Raw genomic sequence first — 15,961 nt, forward strand, 5'->3', positions numbered from 1 at the left:
CCGGATGGCCAACAGGCACATGAAACAATGCTCAACGTTGCTCCTTATCAGGGAAATACAAATGAAAACCACACTCAGATATCACCTCACGCCAGTCAGACTGGCCAAAATGAACAACTCAGGAGACTATAGATGCTGGCGAGGATGTGGAGAAACGGGAACCCTCTTGCACTGTTGGTGGGAATGCAAATTGGTGCAGCCACTCTGGAAAACAGTGTGGAGGTTCCTCAGAAAATTAAAAATAGACCTACCCTATGACCCAGCAATAGCACTGCTAGGAATTTACCCAAGGCATACAGGAGTACTGATGCATAGGGGCACTTGTACCCCAATGTTTATAACAGCACTCTCAACAATAGCCAAATTGTGGAAAGAGCCTAAATGTCCATCAACTGATGAATGGATAAAGAAATTGTGGTTTATATACACAATGGAGTACTACATGGCAATGAGAAAGAACAAAATATGGCCCTTTGTAGCAACGTGGATGGAACTGGAGAGTGTGATGCTAAGTGAAATAAGCCATACAGAGAAAGACAGATACCATATGTGTTCACTCTTATGTGGATCCTGAGAAACTTAACAGAAACCCATGGAGGAGGGGAAGGAAAAAAAAAAAAAAAGAGGTTAGAGTGGGAGAGAGCCAAAGCATAAGAGACTGTTAAAAACTGAGAACAAACTGAGGGTTGATGGGGGGTGGGAGGGAGGGCAGGGTGGGTGATGGGTATTGAGGAGGGCACCTTTTGGGATGAGCACTGGGTGTTGTATGGAAACCAATTTGACAATAAATTCCATATATTGAATAAATAAAAAAAAAAAAAAAAAAAAAAAAAACCCCACATTGGTGTGGAGTTAGCCCATCCAGAGCATTTCCATGTGCCCACTCTCTGTCCTGGGGAAAGTGGTGATCAGTAGTGCCCCATCCTAGGTGAGGATCACATCAAGGAACTAATTGCACAAGGGAGGCCTGGGGCAGGGGGGCCCGGCCAGAGGGGCCCGGGCAGGGACACTTGGGCAGGGAGGCCCAGGCAGGGTACAGCATCACCTTTTCCATCTTAGAGAACAGAATAAATTCTTCTGGTTGGGGTGCAGGGGTGACAGATACCCTGCCCCACACAGGGGGATTGAACAGAGCCCCTATTCAACACCCGACTCACCAGGTACTCCTCAGTGCCATAGACAGAGACAAACTTCTCATCGTCATCCAGCTCCCGGGCGGCCCCGAAGTCCGTCAACTTATAGATGCTCTGCCCCTCCTCCCCCATGAGGCGCATGATGTTTCCAGGCTTGATGTCGCGGTGGACAATGCTGTTTTCCCGCAGGTGGTTCATGCCGGCCACTGGGGACGGAGGGAGGGCTGCTAGCTCTCTGGCCAGGAACAGCTCAGTGTGTGGGGCTTCTTTTGGGGGAAAGGACACCCTTGGGTCCAGATAGAGAGTTCGCATGGGCTGACAGAGCCACAGGAAAAGCAGGAGGACAGACATGGGCACAGGGCAAAGGAGGGGAGCCCAAAGACACGGGTGTTGAGGTTCCACTGGGATTCCCTAAGAAATTAAGAAGGATGGTGTCTCTGCCTCCCCAAAGATGGCATCCCCCTTCTTGTCTGATTTATTTTTAAAAATTGTAATAGGGGCACCTGGGTGGCTCAGTCGGTTAAGTGTCTGACTTTGGCTCAGGTCATGATCTCACAACTCATGGGTTCGAGCCCTGTGTTGGGCTCTGTGCTGACAGCTCAGAGCCTGGAGCCTGCTTCGGATTCTGTGTCTCCTCCTCTCTCTCTCTCTCTCTCTCTCTCTCTCTCTGCCCTCCCTTGATCACCCTCTCTCAAAAAGTTAAAAATTGTAATAAAATATACCTAGCATAAAATTTAGCATTTTAATCATTTTAAGTGTAAAAACCCCGTGGCATTAAGTCCATTCACACTGTTGTGTGACCATCACCACTGTCCATCTCCACAGCTTTGCCAATGTCCCAAATAGACACTCTACCTATTAAACAATCACTCTGCATTCCTCCCCCTGCCCCCGCCACATGCCATTTGACTTTCTGTCCCTATGGATTTGACTGTGACTTACTTCACTTAGCAGTGTCTTCTAGGTTCATCCACATACAGCATGTGTCAGAATTTCATTCCTTTTTAAGGCTGAGTAGTACCCCATTATGTGTATATACCCTATTTTGTTTGTGCATCCATCTGTCCATGACGTGTGGGTTGTTTTCTTCTCATGGCTGTTGTGAATAACACTGCTATGAACTCTGGTGGACAACCTGCTTTAAGAATTGTTTTTAGGCTAGTGGGGCGCCTGGGTGGCTCAGTCGGTTGGGCGTCCGACTTCGGCTCAGGTCATGATCTCGCGGTCCGTGAGTTCCAGCCCCGCGTCGGGCCCTGTGCTGACAGCTCAGGGCCTGGAGCCTGTTTCAGATTCTTTGTCTCCCTCTCTCTCTGACCTTCCCCCGTTCATGCTCTGTCTCCCTCTGTCTCAAAAATGAATAAATGTTAAAAAAAAAAAAAAAAAGGAATTGTTTTTAGTCTAGAGTTTTAGACTGCTGATTAGCAGGAATCAGATATAGTAAAAACGTTGGGGTTGGCAAGCATAATTCGTTCCGGAAACATGCTTGTAATTCAAAGCATTTGTATATCCAAGCAAATTTCGAGAACCATTGGCTCAGTTGTGATCATGTGACATCTGGCATCCGGGCCACTCGTATTGCAAGATGTCGCTCGTGTATCAAGTTAAAATGTATTAGAAATGTTTGCTTGTCTTGCGGAACACTCACAGAACAGGTCACTCGCAATCCAAAGTTGTACTGTACTTGGATTCTGTCCATTCATCAGTGTCTGTCCTGGACACCGGACAGAGTCTGTCCTGGTCTGTGAACGGAGAGGCTCTTAGGGACAGAATGTCTTCTCTGTTTGGCTACTTTTTTCAGAAATGCCAGACCCTCTGGGACGTCGCCTTCCCCTGAGGGCTGGGCCTGGGGCTGGTCTGAGTGGGGAGGAGGGAAAGAGTGGGGAGACTTCCCGGTGGGGGTCAAGGAGGGGCTCACCCACACAGCGCAGCACCACCAGAAACTCCTCCTCCGGCAGCCCGAAGGCGTTCTCGGGGCTTTCGAGCACGCTCAGCAGGCTCCCACCGGAGCAGTACTCCATCACCAGCACCTTCTGCCGGCTGCCCCCCTGTGGGTGAGACGGAGACAGGGAAGCTTGGGGCAGAAAGCAAATGTCCCCTTCCATCGCTGTGTGAGGAAGCAGCTTTCTCAAGAGGGGGTGACTCAGCCTAGAGCCAAAAACCCCCTTCTCTAGGTCCCAGCTTCTGGCCTGGCCTTCCCTCCTTGGCCTTACAGTGACCCCACACACCTGAGCCCAAGATTACCTTTTCCAGGAAGCCCTCTTTGATTAGGCCCTACCACCCACCCTCACTTTCCCCGCACATCCCACCCCACATTCCTTACTCCACCCTACAGGTTGCCTCTCTGGCTGACCTGCTGACAAGCATGTGACCACGTCTCCATGATTCTGTGACCTGAGTCTTTCCAGCCTGGGTGGGTCAAGGACAAGACCACCTCCCTCTGACCAAGCACTGGACCCACCGTCTCCTCCACCGCAAAGAGCTTGACGATGTTCTGGTGGTTCAGCTTTCGCAGGACGTCAAACTCCCTCACCTGCACCTCGCGGGGTCGCAGGTAGCTGGCGGTGTTGAAGACCTTCACGGCAACCAGCTCCCCGGATTTCTGCCGTGGGGGGAGCGGGTAACGTAAGTCCCACCCCTGCCCGGGGAGCACACCCGCCCCCAGCCCTCCATGTAGCTTCCCCCGACCTGCCTGAGACCAGAGATGAGCAAAGGCAGCCTGGTTGGGGGTGGGGGCTCCCAGCTCCCACCCAGCTCCTTCCTCAACCCAGAGGGAATGAAGCAGGTCCAGCGCTGGTTGGGGACAAGGGCTTGGCGCACCAGATAGCCTGCAGGGGATGGTCTGTTGTTACTATTACCGTTTCTGTTGGCAACAACCACAATGGCAGCTACCACTCCCTGGTGCCGGTAGCAGAGCTGGGATTGGAACCTGTTCTGTCTGACTTCACCTCTTGAGACAGGACGGTGCCGTGTGTCTCATACAGTCAGTACAGCGCTGCGACAAAGGCAGGGCAAATCCAAACAAGTCCTACTTCCCACCTCTGCTACTCCTAGATTTGCTGCCACTTCCCCGGGATGATGGCTTTGTGTCTTCCTCTCTTTCTCTCCAGTCCCAAAACGTGCTTGACACAAGCTGCTAATCCCTAAGGAGCCCTTTTCAGCTCCCCACACCTCTTGCCAAAGCTGTAGTGTCCCCCGGCTCCAGAGCATGCAGGACAAAGTCCAGAGGCCTCTGCCCTGCTGCCCAACAAGGTGCTGACAGGGCCAAGAACTTCACGGATGCGGGGGCCTGGCCAGGGCCGTGTTCTACCTTGTTTCGGGCCTTGTACACACTGGCAGTGGCCCCCTGCCCCAGCAGGTCGTCGGTGTGCCATAGGTAATTGACAGTGCTCTGCATCTCCTGCCCCTGGCTGGCTGGCCGTCTTCTGCCTAGAAAAAGAACATGCAGGGGTCGAGCATTCCATTCCTGAACTGGGGTGGCCACTTGGGTGGCTGTGCCCAAGACCATCCCACAAAGGGTTCCGTGTGGCCATTCCGGGGGCGATGGAGGGGGGGGGATGGAGGAAACGTGAAGCACAGAGAGGAACTTCTCCGAAAAGAAGTACAGCCCCCTCCCCCCCGCCACCCCGGGGCCCTCAGCCCTCAGCCCTCAGCCTGCGCCTGTCCCACCACAGGGCACTCTGTCCTCACTCCCCATCTTCTCCCACCACCTCCCCAGATGGGCCATTCTGCAGAGACGAACCTTTTTCTCTGTCACCTCTCCCAGGCACTGAGAATTCTGGGGTTTTGACATCCAGAACTGGGATTGTCCCAGGAAGCAGAAATAGTGCTTGAAGGAAGGGCCCCAGGTCAGGCAGCGTCAACCACACCACCACAAATCTCCAGGATTGCAACATGAGCCTGGAGCCCTTCTCCACCCACTCGCCTGGGCCCACCACTTCCTGCTGCTGTGAGCTAACAGGCGGCCAGTGTGGCCAGGTCAGCGCCGCTCTGGAGAGGAACGACACATCCTGCTGCCGGCAGTGTGTGTGAGGATGCGCGCATGTGTGTGTGGGAAGGAGGTGGGGAGGCGGCGAGACACCAGCAAATCCAAGGGCTCAGGAGCCCCGGGGACCATCTGAAACCCTCTCCAGCTCCATTCCCCATCTTTGCTCCCGTCCTGTGCTTTCAAGGCCAGTTCCTCTAAAGCAACTGGGGCCAGGGAGTGCAGCCTCAGAAATTAAACTCAAATTCTCTGAAAAATAGGCTCAGGTCTGGTCTTAAGGGGATGACTGGGAGAAGGAACGTGAGAAGGGCCACTACCTCTTAAATACTCTCTAATAAGGCTGGTCTGGACAGGGTTCCTTCCTCTTGTAACATCTGATCAGTTCTCAACCCTAGGGTCACCATGCCTGGAATCCTACAGTTCCTTAGCTTTCTTTGAGCCTTCTCTCTATAATCTTTTAAAAAATGCAATTCCTTGAGCAAGAGGCCACTTCAAGAGACTCAGGGGCCAGTTCCTAGATTCAGAAAAGGTACCCAGTGTGTGCATTTTGCAAAAGCAACGGAGATACAGAGAGACAATATAATAGCTCATCAGCTTGAATGAACTGATCAGGTAAATCCCTTACCCCCTCATCCCGGAGGCTGAGGAAAAATCATGATGTTGGCAGATCTGGGGATGTGAAGCCTGACAGAGCACACGAAAAGCAAGGCCAAGGGGTCCAGTCTGGGGAGCTGGTGGGTGGCAGATTTCACTACCTTCATAATCCTCCCCAGGCCTGGTCCCCAACATGGGCCCTGGTACTGGGGCAAGGTGCAGCTGAAGACCGAGGGAATGCACAGTGTTGTGCAAAAGGCAGAGCCCTGGAAGGGCGCGCGTCCTGGGCTCTGCTCCTGGTCCTGCCAGGGCTGTGCCTAGGAGCTGATGGGTGGTGCATCTGGTTGGCTGCGTGTGCACTCGCCCCCCCCCCCCCCCCCTCAGGTGCAGGGAAAGGCTGCTGTCCTTCGGAGTTGGTTGGATGAATGAGGGTGGGTGGTGGAGCCTGGGCGCCCATTGCCCCACCCACTGTCTGCACTCGGTCGGTCGGTCATCCTCCTGGGGACTACTGCAGCCAAAAGCACTTACCCAGTGCTCTGGGCCGCTGTGGATCAGCCAGAGACTCTCCGGGGCGAGCGTCTGTTATGTTTACTGTCTGTGGCAAGTCCAGGAGCCGAGCTACACCGGAAAGAGGAGGGCGGATGAGAGGCACCCCTCGGTGCTATGTGATTCTCAGCCACCGTCAAAGGCCACCAGCCCCAGCCCTTTAACCCTTTCCTGTTTGTCACCCTCCCCCACAGGGCTGGGGGTTTCCAGTCCATTTCCCCAGCAGCTCCGGGAGACTTTCCTCCCCACTCCTGGGACTTGGGTCAGGGAGAAAGACCCCAGGTTGGGTGAGGGCAGGCGGCAGGAGCCAGGCAGGAGAAAAGTATGGAGGCAGAAGCTGAACAGGGGTGGCCGGTGTTGGGAAGTAGAGCCCAGAAAGGGATCGGGGGAAGCAGATGGCAGCTCTCCCCCATGCCACAGCCCTCCCTGCCTCTCTCTCTGGACTCCAAGCAGTCCTTTACAAAGGTGACCGCCAGAGAGGCATGCAGGGCACTGCCGGGGGGACCCCAGAAGCGGCAGAGAGACCCGGGGAGGCGCTAAGGGGCTGGGAGAGCCTCTGGCTATGTGGCAGCACCCCTGCACTCCACTGAGTGCTGCCCTGCGGCTGCCCCGGTCCAGTGGCCCCTGTGGACTCGGCACACTCACCCCATCTCAGCTGCGGTGGTGGTTTGCAGGCTTGTGGAAGAGCGTGGCACCCACTGAGCTTTCAGCACGCACTGTCATCCACAGGCTGTGCGCATAACATCCTGGTGGCCACGGCCCCCGGGGACCCCCGAGGCTGGGCCGGCTGCGGGGGTGGGGGGGGCCTTGCCCCACCCCTGGAGCTGGGAGGGCGGGGGCGTGGGTGGGGGGCAGATGGTGTCCTCTCCAGCTCCCTGCAAGGGGACACTGCTCAGCTCCGAGCCAGCCGGCCCTGCTCTCTCACACTTCCTGATTTGGTTCTTTCTCTCTCTTAAAGGGACAGAGGCAGCTGGGCTGCAGCCACCCCCGGCAGGAAGGGGAAAGGATGCTCTGAGCTCCCAAGTGGAGGTGGCGGGACCGGAGTCTGAGGCACAGAGAGGCCTGAAACTGAGGCTGGGCAGTTTTGGTGGCCGCAGGGTGCCCTCTGGGCATGCGCCATTTGCGGGAGCAGGGAGCTCCAGGACCCGGCCCAGAGTCCACGGAGCCGGTTGGGCAAGTTAGCCTGGGAAGACAGAGTCCCCACACCCCCGAGCCCCAGGGAAGTCTAGGACCTGTGCCTAGCCACTCCAGAAGTCGGGTCTGACTCATCTTCCCAGTGAGCCTGCAGAGGCCCAAGAGCAAACACTGGAACCCATGTTATGCCCTCCAGGGTGACCTCGAGCACAGCCCACATCCCTTCCCAGTTTCTTCAGTCAAGGTTAGTAACATTTACTCCATTGGTTGTGTGGACGACTGCTCGCTCGGAACAATAGGTATACAAATGCCAGGGAAAACTGGGAAAACTGGAAAGCACTTTACCAACTTCGAAGGCATTGAAGCCCACACACCTTTGGAAATTTGCCCACGATCTTCAGACACTGCTGGGGCTAGAACATAGGTGTGTCAATGTCCCAGTCAAGATTCAATGCCCTCCATCAAATTTCCTAGGAGACTGGAGAGGTCTGCAACGTTCTGGTCGACTCCAAGATGGCAGTTGGATAAGAAATGGTTAAAACCAGGAAATTCCATGTTTCTATAGAATGTTGCAGGGACTTTCCCATGGCCACACCTGGTGGTTTCCTCTGGCAGTCCCACCCCTAGCACAGTGACACCAGAACAGGAGCCCAGCTGAGAACCGCCTGGGTGCTCAGATAGATACACCTGCTGATAACCCCGCAGCCAGAGGCACTGCTGCCGGGCCTGCCCGGAGGCCCTGCCCTGCTGGTTCACTGCAGAACCAGGAGAAATGTTCCAAGACCCTCTCTGGCTCTCCGTTCTGGATTCACAGCCCTCCACCTGCCTGGCATGTGGGAGAATTGCTCTTGGCATCCTCTGACGAGGTGGGGCCAACCGAAGCCTTTCATTGCTGATGCAAGAACCCCACCCCCACCGCCTGCCCCCTGACCCTGATTCTGTTAGACTTGGCGTCTGCTCCCTCTGGGTCCCCTGAGTGACTGTCATGAGCAGAGCCCCCTGCTGGCCCATATGGGACATGTACCTCTGATGAGAAACCAACCTTTGTTGTTTTAAGCCAGAGGTTTGCAACATTAAGCCAGCCTATCCTTAAAAGTCTACCCATTTTTTCCTGATGAACTTGATCAGTCCTTGCCAGCACCCTACTCTTCTCTCTCCGGCAAGCCCAGTCTGTCTTGCCCAATGTCTTAAGCAACGGTCAGTCGGTCGTGTGGGACCTTCCCTAGTGGGAAGCTGTGGCACTGTGTGATGAGGGCACGCAGGTGAGACCCAGGCTTCTCCCCAAGTGCCAGGGTTTGGCACGCATGGTGAATGCTCTGAGATACACATGTCAGCTGGTGATCTGGTGAACCTGGCACGAAAGGGGGGCAGCAGAGAGGGCGTGGTCAGGAAGGCCTTTCGAGGAGAAAGCATGCTTGCTTGACCAGACTTTGGAGGGAGGGGAATGAGGCAGAGAACTGGGGGTTGGAGGTAAGGCATTCCAGGCAGTGGAAACAGGTGCAGGGGCACAGAGAGGTGAGGAGAGGGTGACTTTCTGGGGACACCACATATGGTAAGGCTAGAGAAGGGGGGAAAGTGGGGGATGGGAGGTGAACTGAAGCCCTGTGTGGTGACAGGTTTCCTTGTCACAGCATCCTCCATGAGGTCACATCTTCTGTGTGGACAAACTCTGGTCCCAGTGGGGCAGCATGGCCCGTGTTTCATCGGTGGAGAGGGGCAGGAGGTGGGAGGAAGGCTGTAAGAGGCCACAGCACATTTTCTTGAGTGGCTCTGAGGAGTCATAGAAACACAAGTGGCAGTTGGAAGGTAGGACAAGGACCAGAGGTGGGAAGAGGGGGGTCTTTGACAGCAGCTCAGCAGCTGTCAGGGAAAAAACTCACCTCTACCCTCTACAAAGGGAGTCCGAGTGTGTAGTGGGAGGGGCAGGGGCTTCACGGTCCCAGAGGTCGGAGCCCTCCCTCCACCGCGTGCCCCGCGCCACCTGCCACGGCCAACCTTCCGTCTGTGCCGTCATTCCCCCTCTCCCGCACGCTCCTTCTTCCCATCCTACTGGGTCTTGACGTCACCCAACCTTCCTCATCGAATTGATGTAAATATCTGTTGCTTTCTCTGCCCCTGCATGGCTTGAGCCTGTCACAGCCGCCTCCCCTGCCCGGCTCCCTAAAGGAAAGAAGGATGAGGGCGGGAGGGCACGTGGGAGAGGACGGCAGTGCGTACTCACCGTGTGCCAACACTGATGAAGGGCTGAGCGACGAGGTCTCAGAGCCCTGCTTCTTGCCACCCTCGTCGGTCAGCTCCCGCCATGAGCTTTGGGTGAGGAAAGAGGGCCTCCGCGGCCGGATCGGACTCTCCTCCCCCAAGTAGTGGGGAGAGAAGCCGTGGGAGCAGCACCAAGCCACCGAGAAAAAGTGAACCCTGTGCCACCGGGTGCTGTCTTTCTGGGTATGGAAGAATACTTCACTCGTTCTCTGGACTCTCCAAGCCTCCTGCTCACCACTCCCTCCTACCCTCAGCTGAAGCCCTTGCCTTAAGCTTCACTGAAACACAAGAAGCAATCGAAAGGGAGCCCCTTCATCTTCTCGCCCCCACATCCACTGCCTGCTTTGCGTCACGCTGCCTTCCCTCCAGTGAGATGGAAGCGCCTTTTCTCGCGGCCACGGCCAGCCCCGACATTTGTCCTCTGTGACTCACCCTCTCCGGCACATTCCTCCTTCTCATCCTACTGGATCCTGTTCTTGAGCAAACATGCCTCAGAGATGCCCGTGCAAAAACAAATAAACAAACAAACAAAACCAGAAACCTGGTCCCTGCCTCCCTCTTGATGCTCCCATTTACGACAGCACCTTGACATGAGTTGCCAAGACTTCCTGACTCCGCCTTCCCTTCCCAGTGGCTGCCCAACCCACTCTACTCTGACCCATGTCCCATCTACGGGATGAGCTCCGGGTCACCGCAGAACGACTGCCGCTCCAGCTGGCCTTGGGCAGCCAAGCCTCCCTTCCCGTTGACACACGTCCTTCACTTGGCATCTGTGACATCTGTGACAGTCACCGAACTGTCACTTGCTCCCTCTATCCGTCTTCTTTGCCAGCTCCTTCTTCTCTACTGGGTTTCTAATTATTGGGACCTACTTTTTTTCCATTTACACGCTCTCCTGGGAACCTCGTAGTTTGAGTATATCCATAATAAAATACGTCCCAAGTTTCTTTGCAGGCATCATCTGTCCCTAAAACCCCACATTCGTGTATTCAGGAGTCTGTGTGATATTTCTACTTGGGTGTCGAGCGGTCAACTCTCCCAGGCCCTGCAGAAACCTTGATTGGCTGTACTACTCCTTAGCCAGGCACTAACTACCTATCACATTGTTTCATTTTCGGAGTAACACTTGGCCTGTTTATCTGTTCTCCCTCAAACTGGACAGAAAACTCCATTATCTGTTTCTCCGGTTCAATACTTTATACAACAGTGCTTGACACACCGCGAGGCTCAGCGTTTGTTGACTGACTGATGAATGAGTCTTTGGCACACGTAATATGCCAGAGTTGCTAACCCCAGAGTAAAAAGAAGCTTCATATACCTATTGAGACCAACATTTAGAGTAGATAATCATTAAGGCCATTTCCTAAATTCATACCCACCTGGTCTCCTTTTTTGGTCTCTCTCTGGGTGGAATGGGTCTGTTTTCAACTGTGTTCATGGTCACTAGCTGCCACCAAGCTCCCATCAGAATATATAAAATGAATTAGGGCACCGCCCCAAATGGCCCACCTTTGCCTTTTGGGCTCTCCGAAGAGGCTCCTTGGTCCTCCGCTCACAGCTTATAAACCAGCTCCATCTCACAGGTCACCACCCACACTCAGGAGAACTCACCCAGAGCACAGGGTGGCAGGACAGCCTCACCTTGACTTACCTAAGACCAAGGGACCAGCAAGATAAGCTCAAATGTAGCTCTATTATTAAAAAGAGGGAGGTGGGGAGGAGAGACAACAGGCTGGAAGGGCATGAGACAGACGGAGGTGACGGGCCCGAGAGATGGAAAATGTCCAGGGCTCAGGGCAGGAGTCCTGAACACTGGGGATCCCCTTGGATGAGAGATTTGCTCCGTCCCCAGGGGCTTCTGGTATTGGAATAAGTCCAATAAAAATAAGTGTGGGCCCTAGGATGCATTTTAAATTGTTACCTTTGAATAACTTCACCCTTGAGCTGATGATCTGCTAGAATCAAAATCTACAGGGGAGAAAGCTTTTCCAGTATGCCCCACCCCTGTGCTCAACACCAGCAGCACAAGCATATGGGTCGGGTCTTCTCCCAGAGGCAGGGGGCATCCAGGGTCAGAATGATTCAGGGCTTTGCTCGGGGAAGAAATACAACAACCTTCAGTCACTCTTGGTTGTGGCTGGCAAAAGCCGCAAGCCACCTGACAGGCCCCGCTCCTCCAAGTGGGGAAACCTGACCAGCGATAGAACGGAGAACCGTCCTCACTGAAACCAGGGTAGGTGGATTCTGGGGAGGAAATGGTTCTCATGGCAACAGACTGCGCCGCCGTGATGAGCTGGGAGGCTTTCTACAAAACTTCTTAGGGCTCAATGGAAAGGCTGGGTGGGGTGGGGACGGCAGGACGAGAATCCACATTCTAGATGCACCTGGCTGTGCTTGCTGGGAGGGAGAAGATGGTTGGCTCCCGAGCTCACGCATCTCTCCTGTTGCCAGGCAGGGCTCCGTCAGCACAGACGAATCAAATTCCCTCCTGGGCAGCTGGACTCCTGGATTGGAGATTTCAGGGAGGGGAGAAGGGATACGAACGGCAGCCTCGAAACCTAAAAACGTGTTTTATTTCGAAGTTGTGCTTTGGATTTTCCCCAATCCAACATCTGTTGAGTGACAGTCTCAGGTTCACACAAAGCATCTCCAAGCATACATACAATATTCCAGTTATCAACACTATTGTAAAGAATATGCCATCTTACACAAACGTGACATACAAGTCAGACGCCACAACATTGCAATTCCCTGGAAGATCTAAGCTTCCCTTATGCACGTGAAGTACACACACGCTGGCCCTTCCAGTGGTCTGTTCGTCCTGTTGCTGGCTTCGTCTCTCCTCGTCTCCTTGGGGAGAAACCAGGGCGCCCTGAGGAGGTTGGCTGAGACCAGTGTTTCCAGTTTCCAGGCTGCTGGCGGCAAACTCCTCTCTTTTCCAAATTGGGATGCCGGTGGCCCCACCCTACCTCTGTTCCCCAAAGACTGACCCATCAGAGTCCACACCAAGAGAAGGATCCATGCCTCAAGGGGCAGAGTGGGGCTCTCTGAAGCATCATGCTGGTTTAGGCAAGCAGATCGGAGGAAGACTGGTCTCCCTAGGCCCTGGATGGCCAGCTCCTTTTGGCTTCTCGGTGTAAACATCACAGTGTACAACCTCAATTCCAGTTGATCGCAAGGAGCTCTGCCGAGGACGCTCCTTCCGTGGGTTCCTAGTCCCCTGGACAGGTCCATCTCACAGGTGTCAGGAGCACCAGAGAGGGGAGGACAACTTGGCTCCCAGAGCTGGGGGTCGTAGGTGGCCACTCACACACCGTCCAGTTCATGATGCAGATCAGCAGATGGACACTGACCAAGGGGATGGTGGACACAAGTCATGTCCGAGGGCTGCAAGAGAAATCAGGCAGGAACAACAGAATAGGCCCAAAGCTTTGTCATTAAGAAAGCTTCGCTTTTCCTTTCTCAGACAGGAGTGCGCTGGAGGGAGGGGGTAAAGGGCAGGTATGGGTACCGATTCTGATCAGTTGGATCAAAAAGGAATGTAAAGTGAAGGGTGGGGGTTCCATGCTCATCAAGGAAACAGATCCTTGGTTTTTATGAAAGCCCCTGTTGGCTTAAGACCTGCGTGAGTCCAGGTGACAGGCGAGGACAGGCCACGAAACCCAGCAACGAAACCCAAGAATGCAGAGGACCGTGGGTTACCTCTCACAGACTGACTCGCTTTACTCAAGGAGCTCTTCATTTCTCCTTTCTAGCTCTTGGGATAGTTTTCCTGGGGTTGCAGGTTATCTCTCCAATAATTAGCGATTTCCCACAAAGCTCTCCTTTCACAGAGAATGAGGAAAATCCTACCACTTCCTGCACCACCAACTGCCAACTTCAAAATGTTGGTCCAAAAAGAATCTTCTAGGCTAAACATAAGGAAACTCGGATTTTCCCATCTGAGTGGCAACCCACCACCTCTCCTGACCTATAGAAAATAAGGCTAAAAGTGTGGCTTTAAAAGCAGAAAACAGAGAAGAGGAATGAGCTTTAGCTTTAGCTCAAGTATCTGTCTGAGACTCATGAACCTGGGTGTGACTGTCCTCAGCCCTGGTACCGCTAGGAGAGCGTGAAGCTAGGGGGGCCGGAACCGGGGGCACCAGGTTTGGAGACCAGATTAAAGTATGCAAGGATAGATATCATTTCTACTTTTTGGAGAAGAACCAGAAGAAAGGCCAAAGGAAGGCGAACATACTCAGCATCCAATTATCTATTTTGTTAGATTCCAGCCTCGGGAAGACCTTAGAGCCCACGGGGCCAAAGCTCTCATAGTTGTCTTTATTTGGATAAAAGAAAACAGGTTTTAAGGAGTAATGTCTCTCTTTAATCTAACCAGGGCTCTCCAAGCCCTTGTTGGTCCCTGAAGAGAGATCTTGTAGAATAACCAAACTGGGGGGCGGGGTGAGGGGGAGGTGAACGTAGGATATGTTTTCGTTCGGGAACAATTTGGGGGCTAGCAAAGCTGATTTTAATTTTTGAATAGGATCATGAATTTTGTCTTAAGTGTCCAAAATAAGTGTGAGGAAGAAGGGCCCATTTCTCACCTTTTCCAAACCTGCCTTAAACACAATAAACTCTCTCAAAAGACTCTTTACCCTAAAAGATATCAGCTATAAAACTGTATTATACAGGAAAATGTCTTAAATGGAAAATGGCCCATCAGAGACAAAGACAGGAACTCGAGAAATGTCTATACATTCAGAAAAACTTTAGAAGTTCTATAAAAAGATTGGGCTGTATTTCTAGAGGATGGAGGAGAGCAAAAGCAAACACCAATGACCAATTCACACCAATAGAGAGAAGACAGAGAGAAAGCCCCAACCCCAAACAGATTACAGGATCGGGTCTCATCCTGCTCAGTTTTTTATGATGGAGAGATTTCAAAGGCTAGGTTCTCTGGCCCAGACAGAACAAGATTTGTAACGGAAACAGAGACCCCTGGTGGCTGTTGTGTGAACTGCCACAATAACTTACAAAGAGACTGGTCTAGACCAGGAGAGGCTACACATGCCAGAGACTAGAAAAACGTGTGTTGTGGTGTGTGTGTGTGTGTGTGTGTGCGTGCGTGTGTGTAAAACGAAGAATGGACTATATATGGTTCTCTATAATCAGTACCCAAAACAAGATGCCACTGAGTGCTGGCTGTCGGTAGCCAACCATCTGGTCAGGCATCCCCTGTGTCTAAGGGGACAGAGACTTGAGCCCGTGTCCTCATGACTCGCCTTGCCAGATTTCACAGTGACCCGATAATGGAAAACTCTAACTCTGGCTAACCTAAGAACAGTATGTACTGCAGCTGGCTGGATTACGACAACGGGGGGAAGCAGAGGGCGGTGGGAAGGGCAGGGCGGGGTGGTAACGAGGGCTTCATTCTCAAGGTTTTGGGTGACGGGAAGGCTAATTCCTGCAAGAACAACTTAGAATCTAATTTTCAACTGAAGTCCCCAAGCTAGTTAAATAGGAAGATTTTTAATAATAGTCCCTCCAGTCCCTTTGTCTAGAACAATTAAATTACATCCCTCAGACAGTACAAGACTTGTCAGTGGACTGTGAGGAAGATGATGAGTTGACACCAGGGCTAGTGGCATTTGTTTTGGGGAAGACAGTGGGCTTGGGTCGCGTGGCTGGCGGCTTGACTGGGGCGGCCATCTTGATGGACTTGACGGGCCGGAAGGCGCAGGCGATGTCCCCAGCAGTACTGGCACTGCGCTGGAAGGCGGGCTCGGGGTCCTTGAGGAGCTGGGTGTGCAGGGGACTGGAGGGCTCCGATGTGGGGGCCACCACTGGGGAGGTTTTGAGGGGCTCCAAGGTGTCCAGAACCACATCGGGGGTGTGCTTGACACTGCTCTGCCGCTCTAGCTCCCGCAGCTCATTCAGGGCAGAGTTCATAGTTGCCTCAATATCCTGCAAAATAGGAAAAAGGAGGAGGTGAGGCACATGTCGGGAGAAGTCCCCAGGAATCCTATTTCAACGGCACAGGCCAAATCACAAAGAAAGCAACTGGAGGGAGATGTCCAGGTTATTTCACTTGGCCAAAATCCTCGAACACACCGATGCTCAGAATGTTGGGGTAGGAGAAAAAAGGGATTTTCATTATCATGACATTTTTTTTCCCCCTTTAGAAAAGAATGGCGGAGATGTTATTTTAAATAGAGTCCTCAAGTTTTAGAGATAAGGCACTGAAATACTTCTGGGCGAAATGACAGGTGATCCAGCAGGAAGGGGAAAGACAGATGAACTAAGAGTGGCCAGGAGTTTGGTCATGGTTACA

The 15,961-nt window shown here is 53.2% G+C and overlaps 2 protein-coding genes across 12 annotated transcripts in view; both read right to left on the reverse strand.

Moving 5' to 3' along the window:
- Positions 1 to 7,129, reverse strand: part of IKBKE (inhibitor of nuclear factor kappa B kinase subunit epsilon) — a 29,039-nt gene extending 21,910 nt beyond the window's left edge. For 4 of the 6 annotated variants that reach the window (XR_002076064.2, XM_019433923.2, XM_019433896.2 and 1 more), the window contains exons 1-6: positions 6,901 to 7,129; positions 6,238 to 6,327; positions 4,441 to 4,559; positions 3,484 to 3,732; positions 3,049 to 3,178; positions 1,158 to 1,339 (exon numbers count right to left, since the gene is read on the reverse strand). Coding sequence is in view for 5 of the 6 variants with exons in the window: in XM_019433923.2 (XP_019289468.2) it covers positions 1,158 to 1,339; positions 3,049 to 3,178; positions 3,484 to 3,732; positions 4,441 to 4,527 (648 nt within the window). In the remaining variant the exon portion in view is untranslated. The remainder of the gene's footprint in view (positions 1 to 1,157; positions 1,340 to 3,048; positions 3,179 to 3,483; positions 3,733 to 4,440; positions 4,560 to 6,237; positions 6,328 to 6,900) is intronic. The other 2 variants (XM_019433933.2, XM_019433914.2) reach the window with 2 other exon arrangements.
- Positions 7,130 to 12,201: 5,072 nt separating this feature from the next.
- The window catches only part of SRGAP2 (SLIT-ROBO Rho GTPase activating protein 2), a 233,764-nt gene continuing 230,004 nt past the window's right edge, over positions 12,202 to 15,961 (reverse strand). For 4 of the 6 annotated variants that reach the window (XM_019433816.2, XM_019433801.2, XM_019433809.2 and 1 more), the window contains one exon: positions 12,202 to 15,594. In XM_019433816.2, coding sequence (XP_019289361.1) covers positions 15,211 to 15,594 — 384 coding nt within the window. In that variant the 3' untranslated portion in view covers positions 12,202 to 15,210. The remainder of the gene's footprint in view (positions 15,595 to 15,961) is intronic. The other 2 variants (XM_053908994.1, XM_019433827.2) reach the window with 1 other exon arrangement.

This window comes from Panthera pardus, unplaced genomic scaffold (genome assembly GCF_024362965.1).
Source record: "Panthera pardus isolate Hobbes unplaced genomic scaffold, ASM2436296v1 HiC_scaffold_21, whole genome shotgun sequence".
In the NCBI taxonomy this organism is placed as follows: Eukaryota; Metazoa; Chordata; class Mammalia; order Carnivora; family Felidae; genus Panthera; species Panthera pardus.